The 19,177-nt window shown below is 40.3% G+C and overlaps 1 protein-coding gene across 1 annotated transcript; it reads left to right on the top strand.

Moving 5' to 3' along the window:
• Positions 1-12,375: 12,375 nt before the first annotated feature.
• rnf175 (ring finger protein 175) lies at positions 12,376-18,873 on the top strand. Its single transcript, XM_062516207.1, has 9 exons — positions 12,376-12,499; positions 13,202-13,239; positions 13,705-13,846; positions 15,118-15,272; positions 15,921-16,028; positions 16,346-16,466; positions 16,800-16,933; positions 17,719-17,820; positions 18,037-18,873. The coding sequence occupies exons 1-9, from the start codon at positions 12,479-12,481 to the stop codon at positions 18,155-18,157; spliced, it is 942 nt and encodes a 313-aa protein (XP_062372191.1). The 5' UTR covers positions 12,376-12,478; the 3' UTR covers positions 18,158-18,873.
• Positions 18,874-19,177: the final 304 nt, after the last annotated feature.

Raw genomic sequence — 19,177 nt, 5'->3', positions numbered from 1 at the left:
CAGCAAATCTGTGGCCAAACGCAAATCTGTAATCATCACTAGACTATCCTTTCTTCTTCTTGAAGAGCCTGTGGAATCAATGGACTTTACTGTGTTTGTTCGTACACCAGGTGGTGCCCTCTGTACATGTCTTTGATGAATTTTATTTGTGTGTGTGTGTGTGTGTGTGTGTGTGGAAAGAGAGAGAGAGAGAGAAAACAGTCACTCATGTGCACTCGTGTTCAAGAAGATTAAGACAACATTTTATTGGAAAAATACAAAAGAATGCAAAGATACCACCCCACCCCAAATTGTATTTTGAGCTAAGTAGAAAAATATACCTCTTTTTTTACATACGTAGTATTGTTTTTGAACAACATAAAACTATTCCGACATAGAGAGGCCTTGAACACCATTCCAATCATACTGATTATAAGTACTTCTTATAAATTTATATTTTAAGTAGCCTATTTAGTAATAAGTTAGAAAGTTCATTTCGGGGAATTCTGTGTCATTCATCATTAAAAGTTCTACCTGTAGCACTGCAACGAAAGTCAGTTTACTTCCTTGAGAATTTGATAAGTCATCAAATTGTAACCATCCAAGGTAGACACCACGTATTCATCTGATGTCAACCTTGTTGTGCTTTATTCGCAATTTTGTTGAAAAGCATAACAAGAGTACGTTATGCTCCAAAGTCGGTTTAGCCTATACTGTAGCAATAGCCCCATGTCAATGCACATGGAGTCGTGCATGATTGAGTCAGAATTGGACAGGGTCTCAGATACTGAGGAAGAACCAGTCCCTAAAAGTTTAGAATTCAATGCTTCTTACTGTCACAAGTAGCTTATAACTGTCCTAAAAAAAACCTATATTTAAAAAAAAACGTAAAATGTATAAATTATTTTGCTGTCCCACAACCTCTGCGCTAGTAAACGTCTTTTCACAAAATAGCTGTTAGGCCCGTGACGTCGAATTCAGTTATTAAGTGATGATGTAATAATGGGATAACCGGGTCCAACGGCTTTCAGAGCGCAAATTTTTCTCCATAGACAGTAAAATATACTTTTTTTCTGTTATTCAGAGAAGGCTTTAGGAAAATTGCCATCTTACTACTCACTTGTTGCCTCAACCTAATAAAATCCTATTTTTTTGCAGAAGCCTGGACGTCACCCTTGAATATATCATCTGGCTGCACAGTATGGCGTCAAAATACTGCCAGTGTAATTGAGAATCAAAATCCAAAATTTGAGAAGCAAAGGCAAAAATTTGAGAAGCAAAGGCAACAATTTGAGAACCAAACAGCAGAAAACAATAATTTCTATGTTCGCTACTACATCGCCTCGCAAGGGCACATAGCTGAGCCCAATACACACACACGGCCCATAGCTGAGCCCAGTACACACACACACAGCCCATAGCTGAGCCCAGTACACACACACACAGCCCATAGCTGAGCCCAGTACACACACACACACACAGCCCATAGCTGAGCCCAGTACACACACACACACACACACACACACACACACACACACACACACACACACATAGCTGAGCCCAGTACGCGCACGCGCACACACACAGCTATGAGCCGTGTGTGTGTATTGGGCTCAGCTATGTGCCCTTGCGAGGCGATGTAGCGAACATAGAAATGTTCCACAATAAATGTGATAACAGCGTAGTGTCTTGCTTCGGCCGGCTAGCTAGTCAATCAAACGAGTCAGCTAAGTGGAATTAGCAACCCTGGCGCTGGTTCGGCGGTTCTGAGGTGAAAAGCTCAGTGGCCAATCAGCTGCTACACCCCGCCCCCATGCCCCTATGTCTGTCAAAACTGTGCCAAGGTTAAAAAAAAAGCGAGAAGCGAGAACCTTTAAAGAATTGAAAGCGAGAGGGGCTTATTTTCCCGATAATGACCAGCGTTCTATACATTATCCCTTACTTAGGCTACTGATGATTAAACAACAAATCAACTAAAATTGTAAAAAAGCATCGAAAAAGTATCAAAATCACAATTCTTGACTTAGTATCGGTACCGAAACAGTTATTTTGGTATGTGACAACACTAACAGCTTCAGTAATTACTCTCTTAGTTTAGTGATTTTGTTTAAGCGTCCGACTGCGCTAGAAAACGTCTTTTCACGAAAACGGACATCAGACTTAACAACCGAATTGTTTTGAATGGACATGTCTCACGAATCCAAACATCTCTACGGCAACCTAAGACTAGCAGGGCATTCCAAATAATAGTTTTAGCGATCGAGTTCCATGTGAATTTTGTGCAGTAGGTAGAGAGTAGGGAATTCAGCGTAGGGACCCTTGTGAACGCAACCTTAACCTATGATAGTGGATCAACCATTGATATTGCTTGGGATTAGGCTTGCTAAATGGTCTATTGTTCCCAGACAGTTGGCAGACATCGGAAAAGTTACCAATGCGATGGTTACCCCCTCTACTGTGCCCACACTTGTATAATTGTAGTCTGGTTTTCATGTATTTCAATGATCAGAGTTTTAAATGCTTACTACATCTACAGTCAAAATTAGCAAGTATGAAAAGTTATGAAGACACACTTCCTGAAGCTGCTGTGTGAAGTGTGAGGCTAAATCCCAATGTCATCCCTAAGGTTAGACGTTCATATCCAGCAGAACTGGAGACGGTAGCAGTGTAGAAACTAATTATGATTGACTTTGAGTACAATGATGTGACGTGAGAGTTAAACTGTATCTCCATATTCATTTACTAGTCGTTTGAAATGCTAGCATGTTAGTTATCATTAACTTGTGATTGGTAAATATTGGCCATAGCTCAAAATTTCACCACATATGCTAAGATATTGGTTCTGCAGCCGGTTGCACCAGTAGAACATAAGGTCGATCGTAAGTTTAGGTGTGTCTTAAACCTGACGTTGAAACTAACTAGTTTTGAACTAGAGCTGCATTCTTTTTCTGATGCACCATAGTTAAGTTAAGTTAGTTAAATCAAAATATTGTCGTATAGAATGACGTTTTTAATATCAAAGGGTTATTCAGCCATTTTTGGAAATAAGCTCATTTTCCACTTCCCCTCAAGCAAAACTCACAGCCATTCTGTGAGTCTGGCGATACAACTTTTAGCTTCGGCCTAGCATAGATCATTGAATCGGATTAGACCAGTAGCATCTCTAAAAGTGATGAAGATTTCCAGTAATTTTCCCATTTAAAATGTGTCTCTTCTCAAGTTAGAAAGTGCAATAAGACTGAAAATGAAACCTGGCATTTTTCTAGGCTGATTTGACTCTCATCTGGCATAACAATCAAGGAAAGTTGCAAACGTGCCATGGGCGCAGTGATATCAGGCACTACTACTGCTTGTTGCCTATGTGGACTATTTTCAGATGCTGCGTGATATCACTGCGCACATGGTACGTTTGCAACTTCCCTTAATTATTACGCCAGATGAGAGTGTAGTTCCATGTCAAATCAGCCTAGAAAAACGCCAGGTATCATTTTCAGCTGGTCTTATTGCACTTTCTAACTTGAGAAGAGACACATTTTAAATGGGAACATTACCGGAAATCTTAGTCACTTTTTAAAAATGATGCTAGCAGGTGAGATGCTACTGGTCTAATCCGATTCAATGATCTATGCTAGGCTGAAGCTAAAAGTTGTATCGCCAGACTCACAGAAGGGCTGGATGAACAGGGAAAAGGTAAATGTCAATTGTTTTGCTCGAGGGGAGGTGGAAAATAAACTTATTTCCAAAAATGGCGGAATATCCCTTTAACCACCAAAGATATCGGAAGTGTCACAGCACTTGCGTTGGTAAGTTTGACTTCCTCCGCATTTATTTTGTTATATGGAATAAAATATGGAATAAAATACGGTATTTTTAAATAGCAGATTTTATTTAGTGGTATGTGCTTTGGGAATATTTCAGTCACCACCGTTGGCCTAACGTAGCTTGGACTACAGCAGTGGATAGCTAGTGAAGGTAAAAAGGCTTCCGTGCATAAAGTCTATGTCCAGAATCAAGAATGAATTAAGGACTGGGATGTTACAAAGACGTTTGTTTTTTTGTTTGTCACTTATGGCCTTTGAGGAGAAACTGGGAAACTGGGTTTGGGATTTGGACTTTGATTACTGAATTTTCGGCGAACGCTAGAAAAAAAGACACTGTTGATAATTTACACCCTTTAAAAAAAAAAATGCAATCTATGAGAAAACGTCTTGAAAATGTTTCAGTATTTTCAAGGAAGCTTTTAATAACTCATCTTTTGACGTGCATCTAACGTATGACACGGTCATAGTTTGTAAATTGTTTATTATTTTATAGACTATTTTTTCAAAATAGACCCTCAATAACAAATACGTTTATCCAACTTAATTATCTACATTTAGGGGCGTTGATTAAATACATTTTGCTAACATGGCACTAACTTTAGATTTTTAAATATAGGCCTATCCATTATCAGATTTTCACTGAAGCCTGTTTGATACACTAAACGACAGATACTCATTATGTAAGGGATAATCAACGACGCGCCGTGCGTTTATAGGAAAATAATGCACGTTCGAAGTGGTAATAAGGACCCGACGCCGCAGGCGGAGGGGACTTTACACTTCGATAAGTGCATTATTTTCCTATAAACGCACAGGGCGCGGAGTTGATTATCCCGCTTATACCACTGCTACTATCATTTTCGTTTATATTGCCGCTGTCTTAGATACAACATTGCTGTTTTTACCGTTACATTCACATTGGCGAATTAATATTCAAGTGTAATAAGCCCAAAAAAAGGGAACTACTTCATAGCCGTGCGGTATATAGAAAAATAATGCACGTTCCAAATAGCGCATCACAATAGGAAATTTGACCAAGCAGTGGTATAAAGACTTTTAAAACTCTATCTTAGGCTATTTCTATTAAGTGCTGAAAACTATAACTTTTGGCTACACTGAATGATCTAAGAGCCATAAGGTTTGCAAAGAATCCCCAGAGGCCTCCTGTCCCTCTCATGTCTTTGCATGCCCTCCACACTCTTCCTATCTCAGTGGAAAGGAGATCTCTGAGGAGTGGATGTAGCAGTAGCTTTGGCCAGGTGGTCTCAAGTCAAGGAATGTTGCTTGAGGAAAGGCAAGGGCTGTGAGAGAAAACCACAGTGTATCCAATTCATCATATAATTTGGGGAAAAAAACCCAACAACAACTGCACTTCAGGAGAAATAGCTAGATATCACCCTTCCTCAATTAAATAAACAAACGTCATATGTCTGACTCACTGGTGTGAGGGGGACAGGATGTGGTCACTTCCTCAGCCTCCCTGTACCTTGGGTGGTGCACCAGTGGTCCACCGGTTGGTGCCTGAACCACTTTGGTGTTGACCTTCACTATGAAATTCACAAGGTGTGAAAAATGAAGCAGGTTAGTATCAGTCTAGTATGAGTAAGGTTGCATTTAACTCTTTAACCACAAAGTCTGGTAAATAATTTGTTTTAATCAGATTTTTAAAAAAAAGAAAATCAGAGGATGGCTTCTGGTTTCCCGCTAGTTCAGAGAACCTCTTTCTTTCTCATCACGACTTACTAAAATATCTGACCTGATCTATACTATCTGGTGATCTGAAGATTCAGATGAAGACCTCTGCTCTACTGCAGAGAACCACTTTCTTTCTCATTGAGGACTTACTCAGGGCAAAGGGGTCAATCTCGACCAGGGGCTGGTCCGAGCTGACCACCACGTTCTCTGCCCTCCTGAGCCACTTTGGTACCTCCACCTTCCCTATGAAATTCACACAGTGTGAAACATGAAATCGGTTACGATCGGCCCAGTATGAGAAAGGTAACACTTAGGATGCATTGCGATCTCTCGGTCGCGATCATTGAATTTCCTACTCCGTACCCACTGCACAGGGTGTAAAATTCTCTGGGAATTACACAGGGAACTTGATCACGAACATGGCTGAATACCCTATACAATTCACTTCGCAGTCTACTACAACATGATTGGATTGCACCCTTAAACTTCCTAATCACAAAATGTAGTGTATGACATTAAAAAGGGATTATATTAGGATGATGGGTGCTACTCTTCCCCTACACCAGATAACTGCTTTCTGTCTCATCACCAACTTACTCAGGGCAAAAGGGTCAATGTCGACTAGGGTCTGATCCCAGCTGACCACGTTCTCTGCCCTCCTGAGCCACTTTGGTACCTCCACCTTCCCTATGAAATTCACACAGTGTGAAACATGAAATCGGTTACGATCAGTCCAGCATGAGTAAAGTAACACTTAAACTTCCTAATAACAAAATAGTGTATGACATTGGGTAAAAAAAGGATTAGGATGATAGCTTCTGGTCTTCCCCCTCACCAGAGAACCGCTTTCTTTCTCATTGTTCACTTACTCAGAGCAAAGGGGTCCCCGTGGGCCAGAGTTTGATCCCAGCAGATCACGTCCTCTGGCCTCTGCTCTCCTGACCGCATCTCAGGCCTATAGTGGTCCCCCATGCAGAGATGTGGGACCATCAGGCACTTCTCACTCCAGCCTGAGAAATCCAAACAAAATAAGCTAGTTATAAGTTAGTTAAGTATCATAGTTTTTTTCCTAAAACAAGTGTATTTATTTCTGATATAATTTAGGTTTACTTCACATTTACAGTATATAATGAACAAAAAGGGTTTGCTTATTGCTCTTGTTTCTAGATTCTAGTTTGGGATTCTCATCCACACCAAACTCTGTTATCCATGTCTTTATGGACCTTGCTTTGTGCACTGGTGCACAGTCATGTTGGAACAGGAAGGGGCCATCCCCTTAGTTCAAGTCAAAGGAACTCTGAATGCTTCCAAGAGATTTTGGACAATTCCTTGTTCCCAACTTTGTGGTAACAGTTTTGTATACTTATTGTATAGCCTACTTATGAAGTGTATACTTCATTACAGGGATTGTAACACTTCATCCTATGTATTAATGGATGCAACAGGTAATTGGGAGAGCAAATAGAGAGATAAAACAAATAAGAAAGGGGTTGGAGGAGACGGGCATCTGGTCACTGATCACTGGGCACCCCAATGTCACCCCTTCTGTTCCCCAGGCAATCAGAAATGGAACTCGCCCCCCAAGTAAGGTTCCAAATGCATGATTATGCACTGGTTCACGCAAAGAATGTGTCAAAAATACTTAACTGTGGTCTGTGGAATGGAGGAATGAGTGTGCTGGGGATCCACAAATGGGGAATTTCCAGTTTCATAAATACCATAATATTTACAAATACACGTCTATATTTGTAAAAATTAATACACGAGTTCCAAATGGGATGTTTTTATTAGTAAAATATATTTTTATTTGTCTTTATTATTATTTGTGGATATCAAATGACGTAGAATTTAATCAAGATCAGCTACCTACGTAAGCTAATTTAGACGTCCCGCTTTTGCTAACGTCATGCCATAGTGTTAACCGAAGATTCTAGAATGCTATGCAGAGTGGAGAGCAAAGATTCTAGAACAGAGCTCTAGAACAGAGCTCTGTTCTAGAATCTTTTGGCGGAGAGTCCACTCTGTGCTCATTTTTAAAAGATGCATTTTTACTCCAGAATCTAGGAGGGCGGCATTCCGCGGCAAACTCGACACAGGCAGCAGCACACATTCTGCAACCTAGATTGAACGACTACATTAACTATTAGCAGCTAATGATAAATCAAAAACAAAATCAGTAGCCAGTATAGCTGTTGGATGGGTTGGACGGATGGATTGTTGATCAAGTTCCCCTGAATAAAGAATGGTTGATTGTAGCAGCTAGCAGCTACCAGAAGACTGTGCCAACAGCCCACAACTAGCCTGTTATGCTAACGTTAGCCCACCATAACCATATTGAAAAGCTTTAGCAGTATATTACATCTATGGCCATAACCATGTAACTTAACCTTTAACAACAGTAGTGGTGCATGAAGCTAGCTAGCTGAACACTAGCTATTCCTATCGAGTCCATAAATCAATTTAGACATATTTAGGCTAGGGCCTAGGCTACCTTAATCTGCCCTCTGAACTCACACTCCTCCAGGGGGTAGGCGAGGTCCACCTGCTCAGGTCATCTGTCTTCTCCTCCCCTCGCTGTTGGAGTCGCCGCTGTACGTCCTCGGGATCTCCATTTCAATGTCCAAACGGCTAGCAGCTAACGGCTAATAATCTGCTATATTACTCACCTAAAAAAGCTAAATTGGCTAATAACAACTCAGTTAAAAATCACAAATAAGCTATTCAAATGAAGTGAATCAATTACAGTAAGAAAACAAATCAAGTTAAACAGATAAACAATAAGCAATCAGTGTTAAATTGTAAAATCGCTTGGAGCAAGCGTTTTGAGATGTTGTCTCGGTAATCAACCAGATGCAACTGAACTGACCGATGACTAGAATTCAACAGAGCCATATAAAGACTTTATATGGCTCTGGAATTCAAGATCAAGAGCACATTCTGATAGAATTTAGAATCCACCATTGTTTGTAGAATTCTCCCAACATTCTAGTCAGTGATGTCATGCGAATAATGAGGCATGATAAAGATGAGGGGTTGGGAATATGGGTTGGGCCTTTTTATTTTTATTTACAGTTTATGTTTAGATAGATAGATAGATGGATAGATATACTTTATTCATCCCCAAGGGAATATGGGTTGGGCCTTTTCATTTTTATTTACAGTTTATGTTTAGATAGATAGATAGGATAGATATACTTTATTCATCCCCAAGACAGTGGCAGTGTTTCAGCAGCATACAAACACAACATTCAACAAAAACATACAAACATACATACAGAAAATGATTTAAAATGTTATTCCTTTCTCTCTGCCCAGATGGGAGTCATTATAAAGTGCTATTGCAGTAGGTAAAAAAGTCTTTCTGTATCTGTCTTTCTTACAGCTTATTTGGCGTAGCCTCCAACTGAAAATACTTTTTTTGTTTTACCAGTACATTGTGTAGTCCAATTGAAAAGTTTGTGCAGCATCCTTCTCTCCACCACCAACTCCAGGGGCTCTAGGGCAGACCCCAGCACAAAGCCAGCCTTCCTTATGATCCTATTTAGTTTGTTAGTGTCCCTGGCTGTAATGCCACCTCCCCAACATGGCAGAAAAGAAAATTGCACTTGCAACACTCTGCTAAAACATTTGCAACATTTTGCTGCACACATTGAAAGACCTGAGCTTTCTCAGGAAATAGAGTCTGCTTTGCCCTTTCTTACAGCCTCCGTGTTGTGTCTCCAGTCAAGTTTGTTGTCAATAAGAACTCCCAAATATTTGTAGTCCTCTACAATGTCCACTTCCTCACCCAGTATTGAAATGGCATTTAGCTCAGGCCTGGCCCTCCTAAAGTCTATCACCATTTCCCTGGTCTTAGCCACATTCAAGCCAAGGTGGTTGTTTTTGCACCATGTCACAAAGCGGTCCACCAGATGCCTGTACTCTGTCTCCTCACCATCACTGACACACCAAACAACTGCAGAATCATCAGAGAACTTCTGCAGGTGACATGACTCAGAGTTGTACTGGAAGTCAGAGGTGTATGTGTAAACAGAAAAGGAGACAGCACAGTCCCTTGTGGTGCTCCTATGTTGCTAACTACCTGCTCAGACACACACCCTTTCAGTCTCACAACCTGTGGTCTTTCAGTCAGGTAATCAATTATCCATGAAGTTGTGGAGGTGTCTACCTGCATCCTTTGCAGCTTGTCACGTAGCAGCACAGGCTGTATGGTGTTAAAAGCACTTGAGAAATCAAAGAACATGATCCTCACAGTGCTGCCAGTACTGTCCAGGTGAGAGTGTGTTCTATGGAGCAGGTAGATTAAAGGAGAATTCCGGTGTGAAATTGACCTTAACTGTACCGAAATATGTTGCGAGGTACTCACACGTGTTGAAGGTGCATCTTCGCTCACCCCCCAGCATTCCGAAGTCCGCCGTTTTCAGCCAAGCTTGCAGTAGGCTTGAATCTATTAGATTGGGCATCACATAGCCTATGCAGCTAAATCGCTATTTTTAAACCATTAAAATGGTTCCAAGTAACTCCACACTGCATTGGTAGAATAGAATAGAATAGAATAGAATATACTTTAATGTCCCCAAGGGGAAATTTGTCTTGGACTCATCAAAGCAAAGCAACCCAGTACATATAGCATGGACATGACAGACAACACATTACATAATAACATTACATAATAAATAGAAACACTGAGACATTGCTCCACTATCTTTCTGCGCAACATTGTGGGAATTGGTGATCCTCTACCCATCTTGGCTTCTGAGAGACACTGCCACTTTGAGAACCTCTTTTTATACCCAATCATGTTGCCAACAGACCTAATTAGTGTTAATTGGTCTTCCAGCTCCTCGTTATGCTCAAATTTACTTTTTTCAGCCTCTTATTGCTACTTGTCCCAACTTTTTTGGGATTTGTTGACACCATGAAATTTTGAATCAACATATTTTTCCTTTAAAATGATACATTTACTCGGATTAAACTTTTGATCTGTCATCTACATTCTTCACAAATAAACATTTCATTACAAATAAAATATTGACATTTGCCATCTCCACATCATTGCATTCAGTTTTTATTCACAATTTGTTTAGTGTCCCAACTTTTTTGGAATCCGGTTTGTATATAAATTGCAAGCGTCTCAGCCTTGTAAACAAGGAACGATCGCCTCCTGAACAAACTGCAAGGTTGCAATAGTGGATGGGGACACTGGGGGTGGGAGGAAATATTACTGTTTTCGATAAAAACTGGTCAGTCAAGCAAAACAACGATTTCTAAGGGACTATGAAAAAGTTGCATAGGGTCTCTTTAAAATACATACAGTTACACGAGTAGTCACATGACCAAGTATGTAAGACAAAATAAAACGTGGTGCATTTCTAAGCAGGTAAGAGGGATACCAAATAATAGTTTAATAGTAGTATAAAAGTAGGCCTAATGAAATTCTTTGTGCTCAAGTGTTCCTTCAACTACAGAAATACATTTATAAATAAATGCATACATACATACATACATACATACATACATTAGTCATTCCACCGAATGAATGCCATTTCTGTCCCCAGGGGATTATGTACATTTTAACACACAATTTTTACCCCAAAGCCACTTTTTGTTGTTAACTAATGCTCACTGCACACTAACTATAGGTGCAAATTCCAGGTACATAGTTCAGAACATAGGACAAAAACACCCTAAAACACTGAAAATCAGCCTTTTTGTGCTGTCCCCAATGCTAAAATCTACATTTCACCATGACATATTATTCCTAAAATCACTCTGAAATCTTCTTTTCTTTTTATTCTTATGTACATCTATGTCCCAACTATGTGTCTACATGTAATTTTCATAACAAATGTATATATTCTTACTTAAAATACTAATTATAGGTGCGTCCCCAGGTTTTGACTCATTCCTGTTACCCCAACATATTTTCCCTCCTAAAAACATTGGAGTATTCGACAAATCACATATTTAGTTGAAAATTAGATCATTAAGCCTTCTAAAGGCCAAAGGAAGGCCAAAAGTAAGTTCTTTCATTTTTATTTCTTGAATATCTTATGAAATTGTACCTCTGAGAGACTCGGGTCAATCTAAAATCTCATTCCTGTTACCGAAATTATTTTTTAAAGAAACCAATAACATCAAAAAATATTGAGTGATATTAAAACATTAGTATGTGTTCAATGTCCTCATGAAGTTAGAATAGACATCAGGTGGCCATACTTAATTTATTTGCATATTTTATGCGAAATACTCATTGCTGTTACTCTCAGTGCTGTTACTTTTACTAAGAATAATAGCACTGAAAGCCATACAAAAATTTTAAATAGTCCCTTGAGTTTGACCAAAACATTTTTTGAATAGGCTACTTTCATTTGTGTGTTGATAGATTCTGTGAAAAAAAATTCTAAAAAAATAAGTTTATTTTTGGAGGTTTTCAACTAGCAAATGGCTCTCATTCGGCGGAATGTCACAGTAGCCTACACATGAGCTGAGACACTAAACATTCGCCCATTAGGCTAAGCCCACGAAGGCAACGAGAAGTGATGAAGGAATGGCGCGAGGTTAATTCTCCAGCAGCCTAGAGGCGCATGCAGATACAATATTTTTTTCAATTATCCAATTTTCTATCAAGCTCAACACATATGCAAAATAAAAAAAAAATAGGCCTAGGCTACTCCAAAATCTTATTGACGTATTTACCTGGCGAAAAAAATCCCTCAATGTTAGGAAATCGAAATACATTTTCTAATTTCCGATTTTTAAGTTTTGGATAGAACATTTAACTGCGTTACATGGACCTTTCTCTGTGTCAAAAGCCTAGCACTAGACAACTAGAATGCACATGTAGAACCTTTCAGGCCACTAGCTGGCGATATCGAAGCTGGTTTAGTTATTCTGGTACATCTTAAATTGGCTCCAGCAGTAGAAGAAGAAGCGCACCACTATGATTTTAGCTTGCCGGTCGGAAAATAGAAATTAGGGGAATGGGTGATACACATCCGCAGGTAACTATTGATTTGACGTTGTTATCGATATCAGTGCTTTAGTGTGTACATGACTTTAGCTGTCATTTTGTTTATACACTAGAATTTGGGAACACTTTCATAATGAATATTGCTAGCTCGCTAGCTAGCTACGTGGACAGTTAGCTTGTCATCTGTTGTGATACACCTGATTGACTGACTGGCAGACTGACTGACAGGGTGTGTAACCAAACGTCTATGTAAACGTGGCAGCTTTCAGCTGACACATTTCTGGTGCATATGTTTCTTTGTAAACAATTAACCAGTTACCAGAGATGTAATTCACACGTTGGGTTTTACCGACTTGCATAGCCTATTAGCTGTCAATTGATTACTTGGCTAAAACAATAGCTAAAATGTTAGGTAAAACAATTTCTACATTTATAAAGGTGTTGGTTAGAGTTTAGAGGGTTTGTGCCACTGACAAATGAATCAACACTACAGTGTCGTACCTGTACTGTTTTCATCACCATCACCATTCAAAGTCGATTCCGTTTTGTCTAATGGGTCAACGAACAAAAGCCTGTCAACTACATCCTGTGATCAACATTGTTTTCGTGTTTAGTGGTTGTACAGTATGTGGTTTTAAAGGGGTCACAGTTGTTTACCTCTCTGATAGCAACGTTGAACCTGGAAATGAGATGGTATACCTTGTAACTGGTGCCTTTTTTCTTTTTATCTTAGGGGGACATTTTGAAAATGTCCCACAGAGAGAACTGGAAGTAAGTTGAAAACTCTCACTCTGTTTCTCTCATGTGATGCATGCTATGCTATGCATGAGGCACTGAATGAATATGCGTGTTCAAGGAGTTAAACAAGCAAAGCTAAGGAAAAGGCTTTCCACAAATTCATAACACTGTAGCCTACTATTTGCACCACACTCATGCTTAGCCATGCTTAGCCATCTGTGTAGCCACCTTCACTGAGCAACAGATCTAGTGATGGTATAACTGAGAACATGATCCTCCTGAACAGCAAGCCTATACACCAAGTGTCTCTTCTCTTTCTTTGTCTCCTACATTAGGTGCACCACACTATTGTGTATTCATTACCTAAGCAAGTCTTGATCACATCTGGTGCTACTTTTTGAATACTGTGAGTTTTTAGTTGGGCCTTTATCTTCTCTCCCTCTCTCCCTCCCACTCTCTCTCTCCCTCCCTCCCTCTCCGTCTCGTCTCTCCCTGCAGAGTGCAGCATGAGCGGCTGCACGTGAAGCACAGAGGCCATGAGGCCATGCACGCTGAGATGGTGCTCATCCTCATCGCCACGCTGGTGGTGGCCCAGATTGTCCTGGTGCAGTGGAAGCAGAGGCACAGCCGCTCCTACAACGTGAGTCAACGTCGCCTGTCAGTCACACATCCAGCAGTTGATACGATGCTCACACATCTGCAATGAGGAGTTGATCTTTTGGTTTGGTTATCATAGAGACTTTGTATCTTGTATGATGGCAGTGTGTATTTAGTTTGATTATAACATACTGTGCATCCTCTATGAAGAAGCTGGTTAGATCAGTTACAAGTAGTCTTGGGCAACTTTTGGGTAATAATTGGATGTGATGGTTGTTTCCTGTGCAACATGACCGTTATCGGTCAGTTTGTGATCAGGAGATGTAGCTTCATATCTGTGCAAGGTGGGGGGTAACGTAAAGCCTTGGGTCAACGTAGTAGAAGTCATTAATTGTCATACATTGCATAATGCATGCAACAATGTGTTTTTTCCATTGCTGACAGGCAGCGTGCTTGAGCATAAAGGATTGTTGAATCAGGTGGAACTGTTAAATAGTATGAATATGATGACAAAGAAGATTTAGCTCATGTGGCTATTACACATCAAGTGATGGTGGTCCAGTCCAGACACCGAGAGCTCTCTCTTTCCTCCATGGAAGTTTGTCCACAGAGATCACTCTTCTTTCCTGACTGAACTTACAGTAACTCTTGAAGACAGCTGGGCAGTCTGATCACTGTACTGCTAATTCCTTATCCCGTTCAGGGGGGGCTTTGCTCAGTCAGGATCTAACTCTGCCCTGCTGTCAGACATAATCTGGTTAGCCTCCTTGAGTTCGTTATGTCTCTCCATCTCATGCAGATGCTACTCTCTGTTGTGATAGGAGATTGGCACTTGGTCAAAATCGGGTTAAGCCTCATAACCGGGATGCTGAAGTACATGTAAATGTAGCCATAGAGACATTAGCCTAAACTGCTTGCTTTTGGTGGAGCTGTCCATTGTCCAACCAATGAAGTTAATTTTATATGTGAATGTGAGAAATTGCAGCTGTTTTGATGACTGGAGGAGAATTTCTCCAGTGTTGAGTGTTAACATACTTGAACAATAAAGTTGAAAGGCTGAAATGTGTTAGCTTTGACTCTACCAGGCCTGATGGACAGCTGAAGTATACTAGTGAGGTTTGCCATAGTGAATGCTGACCACTGGTTGCTCTATTTCTGTGTGTGTGTGCGTATGTGTGCGTTTCTTGTGTGTGTGTGTACACTTCTTGTGTGTGTGTGTGTACGCGTGTGTGCACGTGTGTGTGTGTGTGTGTGTGTGTGTGTGTGTACGCGTGTGTGCATGTCTGTGTGTGCGTGTGTTTTGCTTTTCCCCAGATGGTGACTCTGCTGCAGATGTGGGTGGTGCCGCTCTACTTCACCATCAAGCTGTACTGGTGGCGCTTCCTCTCCACCTGGGGCATGTTCTCCGTCATCACCAGCTACATCATCTTCAGGGCCACGCGCAAGCCCCTCTCAGGCAGAACGCCCAGGTAAGGACTGGGAGACCCACAACAGACCCTCAGTGGCCTTCTGTCTGTTATCAACTGATTTGAAGGATTTGAATGTTTGAGTAACAACACATTTCTGATGTTGTCGTGTTGCTTTAATGGCCACAGGAAGAGCATGCAGATCAAAACGTTGAACATGTACAGTAAAAGAGGGGAATATAATTACAGTTTGGAACAAAATTAATCCAACCCCTTGCAGGTATTGATTTAATGTTGATTTTGTCTAATACCAATATGTTTGTTCTGACTGAAAATTACACTGCCACATGCCAACAGGTTGTAAGACAATGTTGTAGATGCATGGAATCAGAAAAAGTCATCTTTTTAATATTTTTATGCAAAAATTGCATGTCCAAAATTATTCATTTTTAGTCAGAACAAACATATTGGTCAAGAGACAACCAACATCAATATTTGCCAAGAGTATGAAAATTGTTGTTCCTAACTCGGTGTGTGTGTGAGTCCATGTATGTACGTTTGTTTGTTTATTGTTTATTTGCTATTTTGAATCTATACCTTGTGAAGACCTTTTTTGATCAAGTGTTGAAAAGTGTCTATTATGTCATGTCGTTTTTTGACATTGTGCACTCAACTGTTTTGATAGTTGTGTGTGCGCTTGATCTCCTGTAGAATGGTGTACAAGTGGTTCCTGCTCATCTACAAGCTGAGCTACGCAGTGGGAGTGCTGGGCTACCTGGCCATCATGTTCACCATGTTTGGCTTCAACGTCCTCTTCAGGTGAGGGAGTGAAAGATGCGGCTGCTTTGGTCCAGTGATGCTCCGGTCATCTTAATGATGAGGATGCAGTCGATGTCCCCAAGGTCATCGCTTCAGTTATAGTTAGCAGTATAGCCAATCACTATCACTAGTTTCCAAAACATGGGTTAAGTCTACGTTTTCTTTACTTTAGTCACAATTTGCGTGCGGCAAACAGGCTTAACATGTTGGATCGTAGAGAACATCATTATCTTTCAGCTCAGCTCAAGTAATCAGAAATAATTGTAGTTGGAGAAGTTTTGTTTTTGAACTTCTGTGCTTCGATTGATGTTGTTCAGGATTAAAGCAGAGGACTCGATGGATGTGGGCGTCATCATGCTCTTCTATGGCCTGTACTACGGCGTCATGGGACGGGATTTTGCTGAGATCTGCTCTGACTACATGGCCTCAACCATAGGGGTATGTGGACAGAGGGACTCTCAATCACCTGTGTTCAATATCACGCCATGATTTCAGAATTCCAGACAGATTTTTATACCCGGCTGCATTCTGAAGTAGTGTATTGTCATTTGTGCAGAGTGCAAGTAAACCAGCTGTTAACTATTGGATATTAATTCAGTTGCCACATACAGGCATTATTTAACAGACAGCCAATATGTCATTCTAATGTAGTATAATAAGTAGGCTTTAATGTAGTGGTTTGTAGGATGAGTGCAGTTCTATGCGTAATCCCGCAGTGCAGAGTTGGATGTGCAATCAGTTTCTCTGCTCTCGTCTGCTCCTGCCTGGCAGTACTACAGTGTGGGGGGCATGCCCACGCGCAGCCTCTGCGACGACATCTGTGCGGTGTGCGGCCAGAAGATCCTGGTGGATGTGGATGAAGAGGGCATTATTGAGGACACGTATCAGCTCTCCTGTAACCACATGTATCCTTTGGAAAGCTACACTACAGAAATACAGAAGTGCACATCATACTGTGTGCTGACTGATTTACTGGCTTTCAGTATCTTGTGAAGAGTTGAATGAATACATTTTGAAGCAAATCTCTATTCACATTAGTGCTTGTTAATTAATACCAGTAATTTGGAGAGGAGAAGTAAGCCGTCAGTTTCTATGAATTTAATTTCAAATTTGATGTGTACTATATTAGTAAAGGTAACTCTAATCCATGTAATTCTGTCCTATTAAGAGTCCCTCTAACTGTGCTTTAGATAAGCTTGATGGAGTTTTTTTCCTCATCCGCACAAAGATCAACACTTATTCAGATGTAGAAGTAAAGAACCTATGAGGAGACTTTTCTCATATATCCTGAATAGAAGTGTGGGGGTTAATCTTTTTGCTTTATTCTAATTAGGGCTCTGAGTGTGCTGACAGTGCTGCCTAGTGAGTCAGTTGTGTGGACGCTCCCCTGTCCCCTCCACTGTTCTATTAGTGCGTTTTCACTTTTAATCAGATGGATGTCCCATTGTGCCCAGTGTCCTGGTTTCCACTGCTGTGGGAACATTGATGTTCAGGTGCATAAGGATGTCAGGGCTGTAAACAGTCCCAACGATGACTGGAAAAAGTATTGTTTTAAATACTGGTTCTGCTGTAGCTCATAACAACGCAGTTGCTCACACAGGATACTATAGCAGTAACAACATTAGCAAGTGTTCTGATTGATTCAGAGCAATGATTGTTTTGTTGGTCCTTAATGATTGGTTGCTGACAGCTTCCATGAGTTCTGCATTCGTGGCTGGTGCATTGTGGGAAAAAAGCAGACCTGTCCCTACTGCAACGAGAAGGTGGATCTGAAGAGAATGATGAAGAATCCGTATCCTTTGAACCATAAATGTTAAACCTTCCACTAATGAAAGAAATGACTATGTTTGTATTTATATACTCTTGTTTGCTTGTTTCTTTTCTTTTTTCTTTCTTTTTTTCTTGAATAATCTAAGCATGGATGAAAAATGGTGCCCTACCTTAGGTTATGTTGCACTGTGTGGCAAATGACATCTGCACTCAAAAACGTCTTAACTCAATTTATCAGTTGGGAGAAAACACATGTGTTGTACGGACAGCTTCTGGATTGGCTGAGGTACCTTGTTGCTTGGCAGCCCATCATAATTGGCATCGTTCACGGAATCAACTTCACCTTGGGCCTCGAATAGAGAAAATGGCAAAAAGAACAGAACTATGAACCATTTTTAAGCGGCTTGCACGGTTTTGTCTGTTAGTATTTATAAGATGTAAATTCTGTACTTTACCATGTATAGATGCAGATGCTTTTGTATCATATTATTTATTTAATACAGTATCAAGTGCTTCACACAGCCAGCTCAGCCAATGACTTGCATTGTAAAGCGTGGGATTTCAACACATTGAAATGTCTAGAAAACTTGCTGATGCCGTTACGTGTTGGATTTTTTTGTTGTTTTTAACGCCTGTGTGACCTGTTTTCCATTTCTGCATTGTGGTTCACTCATCTACTCAGCTGTTTATTCCATGATGCATATGATTAATTAGAGACCATGGGCTTGATTTTGATATTTACTTACTGTGGGATGTAACGACCCCTTCCTGTTTACTGTTAAGGGTATAAGCTATGGTGCCATAAAACCTTCTTTTCATGAGGACTTGATGCCTGAGAATCAGTAGAGGTAAGAAGTGAAAACTTCACTCTGATCTCTTGTGTAAGGGAGCGTTTCTTTTTTTTTTTTTTTTTTTCTAAGTCTGGATGAGGGAACCTCGTTTTTGGGGGGTTAAGCACATTTATATCCATCCATCCATCCATATCTGTATTTTGGTTAGTTTGTGGTCAGCTGATTGTTGACAGGATATTGTTCTGAAATCCTTCACTGACAATGAGATAAATTTTAAAAGAAAATCTTAAGCCTTATATGTGTTTGTGTGCATTTGTAAAACATTTCATACAATATCTGAATATGTTTGTTCATTCCGTGATCATCATAGGAAATATTTTTAGTGTTTGACACTCCGTTTGTACACTGAAGAAATAACTTGAACAAGAAGTAACTTGAAGGTTAAAACTTTGCCAGCTTACTCACTCGTACTAGCCTGTCAAGACATGGAGCATTAACTATCCTCAAAACATATTTTGTCTTCTCTCTGAGCAAGACACAGTTGAAGTTGAGTGGTTGCCTTAAACGTTCCTACCGTTCAGTGATGGT

Source organism: Sardina pilchardus, chromosome 16, assembly GCF_963854185.1.
Source record: "Sardina pilchardus chromosome 16, fSarPil1.1, whole genome shotgun sequence".
NCBI lineage: Eukaryota > Metazoa > Chordata > Actinopteri > Clupeiformes > Clupeidae > Sardina > Sardina pilchardus.
This window is presented reverse-complemented; position numbering and strand designations above follow the sequence as displayed.